Raw genomic sequence first — 14,971 nt, forward strand, 5'->3', positions numbered from 1 at the left:
TAATGCATCGGTGCAGACTCGATGGGCCAAAGGGCCTCTTCTGCACTGTGTTATTCTGTGAATTCTGTGGCGAGTAACTCACCTCCTGTCTCCCCAATGCCTGTCCACCATCTACAAAGCACAAGTCAGGAGTGTGATGGAATACTCTGCACTTGCTTGGATGGGTGCAGCTCCAACAGCACTCAAGAAGCTCGACATCATCCAGGACAAAGCAGCCCACTTGATTGGCACCCCATCTACAAACATTCACTCCCTCCACCACTGACACACAGTAGCAGCAGTGTGTACCATCTACAAGATGCACTGCAGCAATGCACCAAGGCTCCTTAGACAGCACCTTCCAAACCCGCGACCTCTACCAACTAGGAGGACAAGGGCAGCAAATACATGGGAACACCACCATCTGCAAGTTCCCCTCCAAGTCGCACACCATCCTGACTTGGAACGATATCGCCGTTCCTTCACTGTCACTGGGTAAAAATCCTGGAACTCCCTTCCTAACAGCACTGTGGGTGTACCTACCCCACATGGACTGCAGCGGTTCAAGAAGGCAGCTCACCACCACCTTCTCAAGGGCAATTAGGGATGGGCAATAAATGCTGGCCTGGCCAGCAACGCCCACATCCCATGAATGAATAAAAAAAATAGTATTATGTAATGGGAAAGGGCTAATTAATAATCTTGTTGTAAAAGAATCTTTGGGGATGAGTGACCATAATATGATAGAATTTGACATCATGGTTGAAAGTGAGGTATTTCAATCTGAAGCCAGGGTATTAAATTTGAACAAAGAAAATTTTGAAGGTATGAGGGGCAAATTGGTTGAGGTGGATTGGAAAGATACATTAATAGGTATGACAGTGCGTAGACAATGGATAGTCTTCAAAGAATTATTACATAGTTTACAGCAACTATACATTCCTTCAAGGCACAAAAACCCCAAAAGTAAAAGCAGTCAACTGTGGCTAACAAAGGAAGTTCATGATTGTATAAGATTAAAAGAAAAGGCCTATAAAGTTGTCAGAAGTAGTAGTATACCTGAGGATTGGGAGGATTTTAGAATACAGCAACAGAGGACCAAGAAACTGATGAAGAAAGGGAGAATATAATATGAATGTAAACGAGCAAAAAACAAAAAAACGGACTGTGAAGGCTTCTGTAGTTATGTAAAAAGGAAAAGTTTGGCTAAGACAAATGTGGGTCCATTACAGGCAGAGTCAGGAGAATCTATAATGGGGAATGGGGAAATGGCAGAGAAGCTAAATGATCACTTTGTGTCTGTCTTCAAGATTTAGAGATCCAAGGGACTAGAGAGAATGAGGAATTGAAGGAAATTAGTATTAGTGGCCCATGGCCACTCCCTTTGGTCCTGCACCACCAGCCCTTTTGTCATTTAATGTCTCCCGTCTTCTGTTCTATCACAGACCTTCCCTTTTTCTACCCTCCCCCATTTGACCTCCTTAAAAGGTATTACATTTCCAACTTTTCTCAGTTCTGATGAAAGGTCACAGGCCTGAAACGTTAACTCTGTTTCTCTCTCCACAGATACTGCCTGATTATTTCCAGCATTTTCTGTTTTTATTTCAGATTTCGAGCATCCCCAGTAATTGCTTTTGAATTAATCTTTCTCATTTTGATGTTGTTTGAGGGATAAATATTGGTCAGGACATTAGGAGAATTCTCCCGAGGCTCTTCGAATAGTGCCATAGGATCTTTTATGTTCATCTCACAGGCTAGTCAGCCAAACCTCAGTGGTGGGAAAATTATTGGAATAAATTCTGAGGGATAGGATAAATCTTCATTTCGAAAGACACAGATTAATCAAAGACAGTCAGCAGAGATTTATTTAGGGCAGGTCATGTCTGACTAGCATGTTTGAATTTTTTGAGGAGTTAACCAGAAGGGTCAATGAGGGGAGTGCATTTGATGTAGTCTACCTGGATGTTAACAAGGCTTTTGATAAGGTCCCACATGGCAGACTGGTCATGAAAGTAAAAGCCTGTGGGATCCAAGGCAAAGTGGCAAGTTAGTCCCAAAATTGGCTCAGAGGTAGGAAACAAAGGGTAATGGTTGATGGGTGTTTTTGTGACTGGAAGGCTGTTTCCAGTGGGGTTCTGTAGGTTTTAGTAATTGTCCCTTGCTTTTTGTGGTACATATCAATGATTTGTATTTGAATGTAAGGGGTATGATAAGATGTTTGCGGATGATAGAAAAATTGTCCTCATCGTTGATGGGAAGAAAGCTGTAGACTGCAGGAAGGTATCAGTGGACTGGACAGGTGGGAGGAACAGTGGCAAATGGAGTTCAATCGGGAGAAGTAAGGGGAAATGCATTTTGGGAAGGCTAACAAGACAAGAGAATGTACAATAAATGAGAAGTGTAGAGGAACAGAGGGACCTTGGAGTACATGTCCACAGATCCTTGAAGGTGGCTGAACAGGTAGATAAGGTGGCATAAGAAGCCATATGGGATACTTGCCTTTATTAGCCAAGACATAGAATATAAGAGCTTGGAGGTTATGCTGGAGCTGTATTAAACACTAGTTAGGCCACAGCTGGAGTACTGCATGCTGTTCTGATCACTGCACTGAAGGAAAGATGTGATTGCACTCAAGATGGTACAGAGGAGATTTATGAGGATGTTGCCTGGACTGGAGAATTTTAGTTATGAGGAAAGATTGGATAGGCATCCAAATGAGGTGTCAACCTGGTGAAGCTACAACACAGGACTATCTGTGTGCCAAACTGCGTAAGCAGCATACGATAGACAGAGCAAAGCGATCCCATAACCAGCGGATCAGATCGAAGCTCTGCAGTCCTGCCACATCCAGCCATGAATGGTGGTGGACAATTAAACAAGTAACTGGAGGAGGTGGCTCCACAAATATCCCCATCCTCAATGATGGGGGAGCCCAGCACATCAGTGCGAAAGATAAGACTGAAGCATTTGCAACAATCTTCAGCCAGAAGTGCCGAGTTGATGATCCATCTCGGCCCCCTCCTGAAGTCCCCAGCATCACAGATGCCAGACTGCAGCCAGTTCAATTCACTCCGCGTGCTATCAAGGAACGACTGAAGGCACTGGATACTGCAAAAGCTATGGGCCCTGACAATATTCCGGCAATAGTACTGAAGACCTGTGCTCCAGAACTTGCCACGCCCCTAGCCTAGCTGTTCCAGTACAGCTACAACACTGGCATCTACCCTGCAATGTGGAAAATTGCCCAGGAATGTCCTGTACACAAAAGGCAGACAAGTCTAACCTGGCCAATTACCGCCCCATCAGCCTACGCTCAATCATCAGTAAAGTGATGGAAGGTGTCATCAATAGTGTCATCAAGCGGCACTTGCTTAGCAATAACCTTCTCACTGACGTTCAGTTTGGGTACTGCCAGGGCCACTCAACTCCTGACCTCATTACAGCCTTGGTTCAAACATGGACAAAAGAGCTGAATTCAAGAGCTGAGGTGAGAGTGACTGCCCTTGACATCAAGGCAGCATTTGACCGAGTATGGCATCAAGGAGCCCGAGCAAAAGTGAGGTAAATGGGAATCAGGGGGAAAACCCTCCGCTGGCTGGAGTCATACCTCGCGCAAAGGAAGATGGTTGTGGTTGTTGGAGGTCAATCATCTGAGCTCCAGGACATCACTGCAGGAGTTCCTCAGGGTAGTGTCCTAGGCCCAACCATCTTCAGCTGCTTCATCAATGACCTACCTTCAATCATAAGCTCAGAAGTGGGGATGTTCGCGTATGATTGCACAATGTTCAGCATCATTCGTGACTCCTCAGATACTGAGTGTAGAAATGCAGCAAGACCTGTACAATATCCAGGCTTGGGCTGATAAGTGGCAAGTAACATTCGCGCCACAAAAGTGCCAGGCAATGACCATCTCCAACAAGAGAGAATCTAACCATCTCCCCTTGACATTCAACAGCATTACCATCGCTGAATCCCCCACTATCAACATCCTAGGGGCTACCATTGACCACAAACTGAACTGGAGTAGCCATATAAATACTGTGGCTACAAGAGCAGGTCAGAGGCTAGGAATCCTGAGGCGAGTAACTCACCTCCTGACTCCCCAAACCTGTCCACCATCTATAAGGCACAAGTCACGAGTGTGATGGCATACTGTCCACTTGCCTGGATGGGTGCAGCTCCAACAACACTCAAGAAGCTCGACACCATCCAGGACAAAGCAGCCCGCTTGATTGGCACCCCATCTACAAACATTCACTCCCTCCACCACCGACGCACCATGGCAGCAGTGTGTACCATCTACAAGATGCACTGCAGCAATGCACCAAGGCTCCTTAGACAGCACCTTCCAAACCCGCGACCTCTACCAACTAGAAGGACAAGGGCAGCAAATGCATGGGAACACCACCACTTGCAAGTTCCCCTCCAAGTCACACACCATCCTGACTTGGAACTGTATCACCGTTACTTCACTGTCACTGGGTAAAAATCCTGGAACCCCCTCCCTAACAGCACTGTGGGTATACCTACCCCACATGGACAGCAGCGGTTCAAGAAGGCAGCTCAGCACCACCTTCTCAAGGGCAATTAGGGATGGGCAATAAATGCTGGCCTGGTCAGCGACGCCCACATCCCTGAATGAATTTAAAAAAAGGCTAGGGTTGTTTTCTTTGGAACAGAGGAGGCTGAGAGGAGATTTTATTGAAGTGTATAAAATTATGAGGAATCTAGATAGAGTGGATAGGACGGAAGGATATGCTCCTCCTGCGCTATGTGGGAAATCAGGGATGCTTCCAGTGTCCTTGATGACCATGTGTGCAGGAAGTGTATCCATCTGCAGCTGCTGGCTACCCGCATTACGGAGCTGTGGGGCACCCGTGATGCTGAGATCGTTGTGGATAGCATGTTCAACAACATGGTCAGATCACAGGCAAATGCTGCAAAGGCAGGAAGGGAATGGGTGGTCACCAGGCTGAGTAGAGGAAGGCAGGTAGTGGAGGAGTCCCCTGTGACCGCCCCCCTCTCTAACAGATATACCACTTGAGATATTTTTTGGGGAGATGGCTCAGGGGAAAGCAGCAAGAGCCAAGTTCATGGCACCATGGGTGGCTCTGCTGCACAGGAGGGGAGGAAGAAGAGTGGCAGGACTATAGTGATAGGGGATTCAATCGTAAGGGGAACAGACAGGCGTTTTGCGGCTGCAAACGTGACTCCAGGATGGTATGTTACCTCCCTGGTGCTCGGGTCAAGGGTGTCACGGAGTGGCTGCAGGACACTCTGAAGGGGGAGGGTGAACAGTCGGAGGTCGTGGTACAAATTGGTACCAGTGACATAGGTAGAAAGAGGGATGAGGTCCTGCAACAAGAATTTAGGGAGCTAGGTAGCAGATTAAAAAGCAGGACCTCAAAGGTTGTAATCTCTGGATTACTGCCGGTGCCACGTGCTAGTGAGTTTCGGAATAGGAGGAGGGAGCAGATGAATGTGTGGCTGAAGAGATGGTGCAGGAGGGAGGGCTTTAGTTTCCTGGATCACTGGGTCTGTTTCTGGCGAAGGTGGGACCTTTAGAAGTTGGACAGGTTGCATCTGAACCGGAATGGGACAAGTATTCCTGCTGGGAGGTTTGCTGGTGGGGGGGGTGGAGTTTAAACAAATTTGGCAGGGGGATGGGATACAGAGTGGAGGTACAACAGGAGGTGATGCACAGCCAAACATAGAAGAGAAACTAAGTCAGGCTGGAAGGCAGAGCAAATATAGACCTGTTAAGGCACAAGCAAATAATGCAAGTCTGGATTGCATCTATTTTAATGCAAAGTGTCTTACTAGTTAGGCAGATGAATTGAGGGCATTGATTAACACATGGGAATATGATATTATTGCTATCCCAGAGACATGGTTGAGGGAGGGGCAGGACTGGCAGCTCAATATTCCAGGGTATAGAATCTTCAGGCGTGGAAGGCGAGGGTGTAAAAGAGGAGGTGGCATTGCACTGTTGATCAAGGAGTCAATTACTGCAGTAAGGAGGGCTGATACCTTAGAAGGTTCCTAAAATGAGGCCGTATGGGCAGAACTTAAAAACAAAAAGGGGGCAGTCACTTGGCTGGAAGTAAACAAGCCTCCAAACAGTCAGGAAGAGATAGAGGCGAAGATATGTCGGCAAATCTCAGAGAGGTGTCAAAATAATAGGGTAATAATAGTAGGGGATTTCAACTTCCCCAATATCAACTGGGACAGTCTAAATTAAAAAGGCTTAAAGGGGGAGGAATTCTTAAAATGCATACAGGACAGCTTTTTGAGCCAGCACGTGGAAAGTCCGACAAGAGAAGGGTGGTACTGGACCTAATCCTAGGGAATGAAGCTGGACAAGTGGTAGAAGTGTCAGTGGGGGAGCATTTCAGGGATAGTGACCATATCTCTAAGATTTAAGTGATGCAAAAGGACAAAGAGGGACCAGAAATAAAAGTACTGAATTGGGGGAAGGCCGATTTCTATCTGATAAAACAGGATCTGGCCAAAGTGGACTGGGAGCAGCTACTTGTAGGAAAGTCTACATCAGACCAATGCGAGTCATTCAAAAAGGAAATAGGGAGAGTTCAGAGCCAACATGTTCCTGTAAAGGTGAAGGGTAGGACCAACAAGTCGAGGGAACCCTGGATGAAGGGACATAGAGGATTGGATCAGGAAAAAAAAGAGGCTTATGGCAGATTCGAACAAAGAACAGTACAGCACAGGAACAGGCCATTCGGCCCTCCAAGCCTGCGCCAATTTTGATGCCTGCCTAAACTAAGAATGCAAAGTGCTGAAAACAGCGGAGGTACTTAAAAAAGTAATTAGGAGAGCGAAGAGGGGAGGTGAAAAAACACTGGCGGGCAAGATAAAGTAAAATCCGAAGATGTTTTATAAGTATATTAAGGGCAAGAGGATAACCAGGAAAAGAGTAGGGCCCATTAGGGACCAGAGTGGCAATCTGTGTGTGGAGCCGGACGACATAGGTGAGATTTTAAATGATTACTTCTCATCTGTGTTCACTATGGAGAAAGACGAAGTAGGTTTAGAGATCAGGGAGGGGGATTGTGATATACTTGAACATATTAGCATTGAAAGGGAGGAAGCATTAGCTGTTTTAGCAGGCTTAAAAGTGGATAAATCCCCAGGCCCGGATGAACTGTATCCCAGGCTGTTATGTGAGGCAAGGGAGGAAATAGCAGGGGCTGTGACACAAATTTTCAAATCCTCTCTGGCCACAGGAGAGGTACCAGAGCACTGGAGGACAGCGAATGTGGTACCATTATTCAAGAAGGGTAGCAGGGATAAACCAGGTCATTATAGGCCGGTGAGACTAACATCAGTGGTTGGGAAACTATTGGAAAAAATTCTGAGGGACAGGATTAATCTCCACTTGGAGAGGCAGGAATTCATCAGGGATAGTCAGCATGGCTTTGTTAGGGGGAGATGGTGTCTAAAAAATTTGATTGAATTTTTCGAGGAGGTGACTAGATGTGTAGATGAGGGTAGGACAGTTGATGTAGTCTACATGGACTTCAGTAAGGCTTTTGATAAGGTCCCGCATGGGAGATTGGTTCAGAAGGTAAGAGTCCATGGGATCCAGGGCAAATTGGATCCAAAATTGACTTAGTGGCAGGAGACAGAGTGTGACGGTCGAGGGTTGTTTTTGTGAGTGGAAGCCCGTGACCAGTGGTGTACTGTCGGGATTGGTGCTGGGACCCTTGCTGTTTGTCATGTACATTAATGATTTAGACATGAATACAGAAGGTATGATCAGTAAGTTCACAGATTGACATGAAAATTGGTGGTGTTGTAAATAGTGAGGAGGAAAGCCTTAGATTACAGGACGATTTCGATGGGCTGGTAAGATTGGCAGAGCAGTGGCAAATGGAATTTAATCCTGAGAAGTGTGAGGTGATGCATTTTGGGAGGCCGAACAGGGCAAGGAATTATACAATGGATGGTAGGACCCGAGGAAGTACAGAGGTTCAGAGAGACCTTGGTGTACCTGTCCATAGATCACTGAAGGCAGCAGCACAGGTAGATAAGGTGGTTAGGAAGGCAAATGGGATACTTGCCTTTATTAGCTGAGGCACAGAGTATAAGAGCAGGGAGGTTATGATGGAGCTGTATAAAACGCTAGTTAGGCCACAGCTGGAGTACTGTGTACAGTTCTGGTCACCACACTATAGGAAGGATGTGACTGCACTGCAGAGGGTGGAGAGGAGATTCACCAGGATGTTGCCTGGGCTGGAGCATTTCAACTATGAAGAGAGACTGCATAGGCTCGGGTTGTTTTCCTTCGAGCAGAGAAGGCTGAGGGGGGGGGACATGACTGAGGTATACAAAATTATGAGGGGCATTGATAGGTTAGATAGGAAGAACCTTTTTCCCTTAGCGGAGGGGTCAATAACCAGGGGGCATAGATTTAAGGTAAAGGGCAGGAGGTTTAGAGGGGATTTGAGGAAAATGTTTTCACCCAGAAGGTGGTTGGAATCTGGAACACACTGCCTGGAGGGGTGTTAGGCAGGAACCCTCACAACATTGAAGAAGTATTTCGATGAGCACTTGAAATGCCATAGCATACAAGGCTATGGGCCAAGTGCTGGAAAATGGGTTTAGATTAATTAGGTGCTTGATGGCCGGCACAGACACAATGGGCCGAATGGCCTGTTTCTGTGCTGTATAACTCTATGACTCTATCTATTCCCCTTGGTTGAGGGTTCCATAACAAGGGGCATAGATTTAGGGTAAGAGGTAGGAGGTTTAGAGGGGATTCGAGGGGAATTTATTTTACCCAGAGGGTGGTGGGGATCTGGAACTCATACGAACATATGAATTAAGAGCAGGAGTCGGCCACTCGGCGCCTCGAGCCTGCTCCTCCATTCAATAATATCATGGTTGATCTGATTGTAGCCACAACTACATATTCCTGCCTATCCCCAATAACCTTTCACCCCCTTGCTTATCAAGAATCTATCTACCTCTGCCTTAAAAATATGCAAAGACTCTGCTTCCACTGCATTTTGAGGAAGAGAGTTCTAAAGACTCATGACCCTCTGAGAGAGCAAATGTCTCCTCATCTCTGTCTTAAATGGGCAATCCCTTATTTTTAAACAGTAACCCCTAGTTTTAGATTCTCCCCCAAGAGGAAACATCCTTTCCACATCCACCTTGTCAAGACCCCTCAGAATTTTATATGTTTCAATCAATTGAAATATGCCTCTTACTCTTCTAAACTCCAGCGGATACAGGCCGAGCCTGTCCAACCTTTCCTCAAAAGACAACCCACCCATTCCAGGAATTAGTCTGGTAAACCTTCCCTGAACTGCCTCCAATGCATTTACATCCTTCCTTAAATAAGGCAACCAGTACTGTACACAGTACTCCAGATGTGGCCTCACCAATGCCCTGTACAGCTGAAGCATGACCTCCCTGTTTTTGTATTCAATTCCCCTCGCAATAAGCGAAAACATTCTATTAGCTTTCTTAATTACTTGCTGTACCTGCAAGCAGACCTTTTGCAATTCATGCACTCTGACACCCAGATCCCCTCTGCATCTCAGAGCTCTGCGATCGCTCACCATTTGGATAATATGCTTGTTTTTATTTTGGACAATTTCGCATTATACTCCATTTGCCAGATCTTTGCCCACTCACTTAACCTATCTATATCCCCTTGTCGCGTCCTTATATCCTCTTCACAATTTACTTTCCTACCTATCTTTGTCTCATCAGCAAATTTAACAACCATACCTTTGGTCCCTTCATCCAAGTCATTTATGCAAATTGTAAAATGTTGAGACCCCAGCACTGATCCCTCTGGCACACCATTTGTTCCATCTTGCCAACCAGAAAATGGTCTATTTATGCCTACTCTCTGTTTCCTGTTAGCTAGCCGATCTTCTATCCATGCTAAAATGTTACCCCCATACATCATGAGATTTTGTTTTCCTCAGTAACCTTTGATGTGGCACCTTATCAAATGCCTTCTGGAAATCTAAGTGCAGTACATCCACCGGTTCCCCTTTATCCACAGCACATGTTACTTCTTCAAAGAACTCCAATAATTTGGTTAAACATGATTTCTCTTTCACAGAACCATGTTGACTCTGCCTGGTTGCCTTGAATTTTTCAAAGTGTCCTGCTATAACGTCTTTAATAATAGCTTCTAACATTTTCCCTGAGACAAGCTAACTGGCCTGTGGCGTCCTGCTTTCTGTCTCGCTCCCTTTTTGAATACATTGCCTATTTTCCAATCTCACTGCCTGAAAGGGTAGTAGTGGCAGAAACCCTCAACATTTAAAAAGTACTTGGATATTCACTTTAAGTGCCGTAACCTCAAAGGCTACGGACCAAGAGCTGGAAAGCGGGATTGCTCTGGATGGCTCCTTGTCGGCCGGCACGGACATGATGGGCCAAATGGCCTCCTTCCGTGCTGTAAATTTCGATGATTTGATGATCTGAACAGGGAGAGATGACCTTGGTTTAACGACCCATCCAAAAGACAGCACCTCTGGCACTGCAGCACTCCCTCTGTAGGCTGCCCTTTTAAGGGCTCAGTCAATGCTTGCTACATTCAATGCTGATTAACTCTCTGCTGGGTACACAGTGTGAGCCGATAAGGAGACCTGCTCTGCCCTGCAAAGCTGTGCTGCTTCTAACTGTCATGGGCAGTACTGATGGTGGCCACAGAGAGAGACTCCCAGCTCAGACTGAAAGCACAAGTTCCAACAATTTCATCCAATTCAACAGAAACATCTGAGAAAAGGTTGAGTGCTCCCTCCAAGGCCTTGCACACAAAGGTTGCACCTGGCCCAGTCCTGAGGTGTCAGGTGCTGATGGTTCTAGGTTTGATCTCAGTTGGTACATAGTGAACAGTTGGAATGTCTCTTGAGCTTGGGAACAAGGAAAGTCAAAGATTGCTTGCTTCTGATTCCTATCCAGTTACTCCTGCTGGAAAGTCAACATATGTGACTGTTGGCTGATGACCAATTGGCATTGGGCTGTGGTACCACTCAGAATCTAGGCTTATATATAAATAATTGGACACTTGCATATCTAAAATGAAGCCAGTGATCCTTGTCTGTACCCCAGCAAGATTCAGGTGAAGAGAGGAGGAAAATAGGGCTGACATTAAGCCTAATTGTTTGCTAATTTTGTTCTTGGTATGTGGGTGACATTGGCAAGGTCACATTTATTGCCCATCTCTAGTTGCCCTTAGGACATCAAAAGTCACTTATAGGCCCAGACTGGGTCGTGGCGGCAGGTTCCCTTCCCTGAAGGGCATCAGTTACCCAGCTCGATTTTCACGACAATCCAGCGTTTTCACAGTGATCTTTCCTGGTGCCAGCCCACAGATTTCCAGATTTATTCACTTTCAAAATTTGCCAGATTGGATTTGAACTCAGGACTGTTGGGTTCTCAGTCAAGGACCAGAACCACTCTGTTACTGTACCCTTAACTCACATCTTGACACTGGTTCATACAGATGGAGTAGCATTTATACAAAAGCAGGAGCCACCTGAATTGCTGGGACTGAAAGTTACATATTTGACAATATACTGCGCCCTTCCCTTCCTCTTCTGGGTCTCACCAGTTCAGGGTTGGTGGTGGGAGTGCAGGGGCAGACCTGACTGAGGGAAATGCTTTTACTTACTTGTTTTTTTTGTTGCTTCGTTGCAGATTTCTTACTGTGGATAAATGGTTCTGGCACTGTTCTTCATATTAACGGGACCATTCACAGTGCTGGCACTCCTCTGTGCCCCTCTGTCCCCAATTCAAAACCCACAGAGAACCCTGCTTCCCTCCACGCCCAACCAGACATCCCCTCCCTCACCTCTGATTTCCAGAAATTCTCACCCTTTGTGAATGACGAAGGAACACCGAAAGAGAAGAGAGACGGTGATCTCACAGCTGAAGTGGATTTTCTTACGCGTATCAGGCCCCCGGGCAGCAGTGGTCGCTCCAGCACGGCCTCCATCTTGACCGGCTCAACCGTTGAGTACAATGCTTATTACGCCCCTTCGAACTACTACAGCAGCCTGACCAAGGAGCAGTCGCTGGAGAGTCAGGAGAGCTCTACACTTAGCAGTCCGTCCGACTGTCTGAATCAGGTCCCTAACACCACGGGCTGCTCGCCCGTCATGGGCTCCAGTTCCCTCTTTCAGTTCCCCATCGGAAAAATCCTGGATGAGGAAACAGAGACGACACCCCAGAACCAAGAGCACAATCTCTTCAGAGTGGAGCAGTCTGCTCCAAATTTTTACGCCAGCCCCCATTATCCTGAGAGCCAGGGCACGGTTGGGCAGGCGGACATGGTGAACCCAGCGTCACCACCTCTGCAACTCTCCAGCCCATCATCGCTCATTGAGAAAGAGAGGTGTCCAGACACGGAACAAGTGAACAGGTAAACACAAGGGGGTTAACTTCGCTGGACATTCAGTAGGGATAACTCGTCCTGACTTTGATTCTTACTTGCCCAGTTGTTTAAAAGGGGTAGAACCAAATGATCTTATCGGGTCCGTTCAGAGAGGGCATTGGGGCGATTAGCTGAATGGTATTCTGTACAGTGGAGGAGAAAAGAGCGAGAGGTGTTTTTTTTTTGCATCCATAGCTATTCCAATATCCAACAGTGCTGGATGTTGGAGGCTGGAAGACATGCGGAGGTGGCTCTGGTCTGTAAATCATGGGCAAGTACGTTATTAGAGCTGAACCTGCTGCCGCAGTCTGACCGTGAAGGTTCATAAATCATCAGTAACAGACTGTCTCCTTCCTGGCTCCCCACAGGATTGTGATGTCGGTGAATGACAAATGGCATTACTGCCACAACTCAGACGTGTTGGTGGGGTCTCGAGCAATGCGGGATCGACACCTGCGACTACTAGGATATACCATTCTGCAGGTACAGTGCTTCAGGCCATGAAACCATTGAACTATAGAGGGTTACAGCACAGGAGGGTGCTGTTCACCCTATCGTGTCTGTGCCAGCTCTTTGCTGGAACAATCCCAAACTAATCTCACTGCCCCGCTCTCTCCCCATAGCCCTGTACCAATCCCAAACTAATCCCACTGCCCCACTCTCTCCCCATAGCTCTGTATCAATCCCAAACTAATCCCACTGCCCCACTCTCTCCCCATAGCTCTGTATCAATCCCAAACTAATTCCACTGCCCCGCTCTCTCCCCAGAGCTCTGTATAAATCCCAAACTAATCCCACTGCCCCACTCTCTCCCCATAGCTCTGTATAAATCCCAAACTAATCCCACTGCCCCGCTCTCTCCCCATAGCTCTGGATCAATCCCAAACTAATCCCACTGCCCCGCTCTCTCCCCATAGCTCTGGATCAATCCCAAACTAATCTCACTGCCCCGCTCTCTCCCCATAGCTTTGTATCAATCCCAAACTAATCCCACTGCCCCGCTCACTCCCCATAGCCCTGTATCAATCCCAAACTAAGCCCACTGCCCGCACACTCCCCATAGCTCTGTATCAATCCCAAACTAATCCCACTGCCCCACCCTCTCCCCATAGCTCTGTATTAATCCCACTGCCCCGCTCTCTCCCCATAGCCCTGTATCAATCCCAAACTAATCCCACTGCCCCGCTCTCTCCCCATAGCTCTGGTTCAATCCCAAACTAATCTCACTGCCCCGCTCTCTCCCCATAGCCCTGTATCAATCCCAAACTAATCCCACTGCCCCGCTCTCTCCCCATAGCTCTGGATCAATCCCAAACTAATCTCACTGCCCCGCTCTCTCCCCATAGCTCTGTATCAGTCCCAAACTAATCCCACTGCCCCGCTCTCTCCCCATAGTTTAGTATCAATCCCAAACTAATCCCACTGCCCCGCTCTCTCCCCATAGCCCTGTATCAATCCCAAACTAATCCCACTGCCCTGCTCTCTCCCCATAGCTCTGTATAAATCCCAAACTAATCCCACTGCCCCGCTCTCTCCCCATAGCTCTGTATCAATCCCAAACTAATCTCACTGCCCCGCTCTCTCCCCATAGCTTTGTCTCAATCCCAAACTAATCCCACTGCCCTGCTCTCTCCCCATAGCTCTGTATAAATCCCAAACTAATCCCACTGCCCCGCTCTCTCCCCATAGCTCTGTATCAATCCCAAACTAATCTCACTGCCCCGCTCTCTCCCCATAGCTCTGTATCAATCCGAAACTAATCCCACTGCCCTGCACTATCCCCATAGCCCTGTATCAATCCCAAACTAATCCCACTGCCCTGCTCTCTCCCCATAGCTTTGTATCAATCCCAAACTAATCCCACTGCCCCGCTCTCTCCCCATAGCTTTGTATCAATCCGAAACTAATCCCACTGCCCTGCACTATCCCCATAGCCCTGTATCAATCCCAAACTAATCCCACTGCCCTGCTCTCTCCCCATAGCTTTGTATCAATCCCAAACTAATCCCACTGCCCCGCTCTCTCCCCATAGCCCTGTATCAATCCCAAACTAATCCCACTGCCCCACTCTCTCCCCATAGCTCTGTATCAATCCCAAACTAATCTCTCTGCCCCGCTCTCTCCCCATCGCCCTGTATCAATCCCAAACTAATCCCACTGCCCCACTCTCTCCCCATAGCTCTGTATCAATCCCAAACTAATCTCTCTTCCCCGCTCTCTCCCCATAGCCCTGTATCAATCCCAAACTAATCTCAGTGCCCCGCTCTCTCCCCATAGCTCTGTATCAATCCGAAACTAATCTCAGTGCCCCGCTCTCTCCACTAAGCTCTGTATCAATCCCAAACTAATCTCACTGCCCTGCTCTCTCCCCATAGCTCTGGATCAATCCCAAACTAATCTCACTGCCCCGCTCTCTCCCCATAGCTCTGTATAAATCCCAAACTAATCTCATTGCCCCGCTCTCTCCCCATAGCACTGTATCAATCCCAAACTAATCTCACTGACCCGCCCACTCCCCATAGCTCTGTATCAATCCCAAACGAATCTCACTGCCCTGCTCTGTCCGCA

General features: G+C 47.3%; 1 protein-coding gene across 1 annotated transcript in view; it reads left to right on the top strand.

Annotated features, from left to right (window-relative positions):
• fastk (Fas-activated serine/threonine kinase) overlaps positions 1–14,971 on the top strand; it is a 223,642-nt gene that overhangs the window by 108,712 nt on the left and 99,959 nt on the right. Inside the window, exons 8-9 of the mRNA XM_068031041.1 lie at positions 11,668–12,391; positions 12,772–12,886. Coding sequence (XP_067887142.1) covers positions 11,668–12,391; positions 12,772–12,886 — 839 coding nt within the window. The remainder of the gene's footprint in view (positions 1–11,667; positions 12,392–12,771; positions 12,887–14,971) is intronic.

The sequence above is a fragment of the Heterodontus francisci genome, chromosome 5, assembly GCF_036365525.1.
Source record: "Heterodontus francisci isolate sHetFra1 chromosome 5, sHetFra1.hap1, whole genome shotgun sequence".
Taxonomy (NCBI): domain Eukaryota; kingdom Metazoa; phylum Chordata; class Chondrichthyes; order Heterodontiformes; family Heterodontidae; genus Heterodontus; species Heterodontus francisci.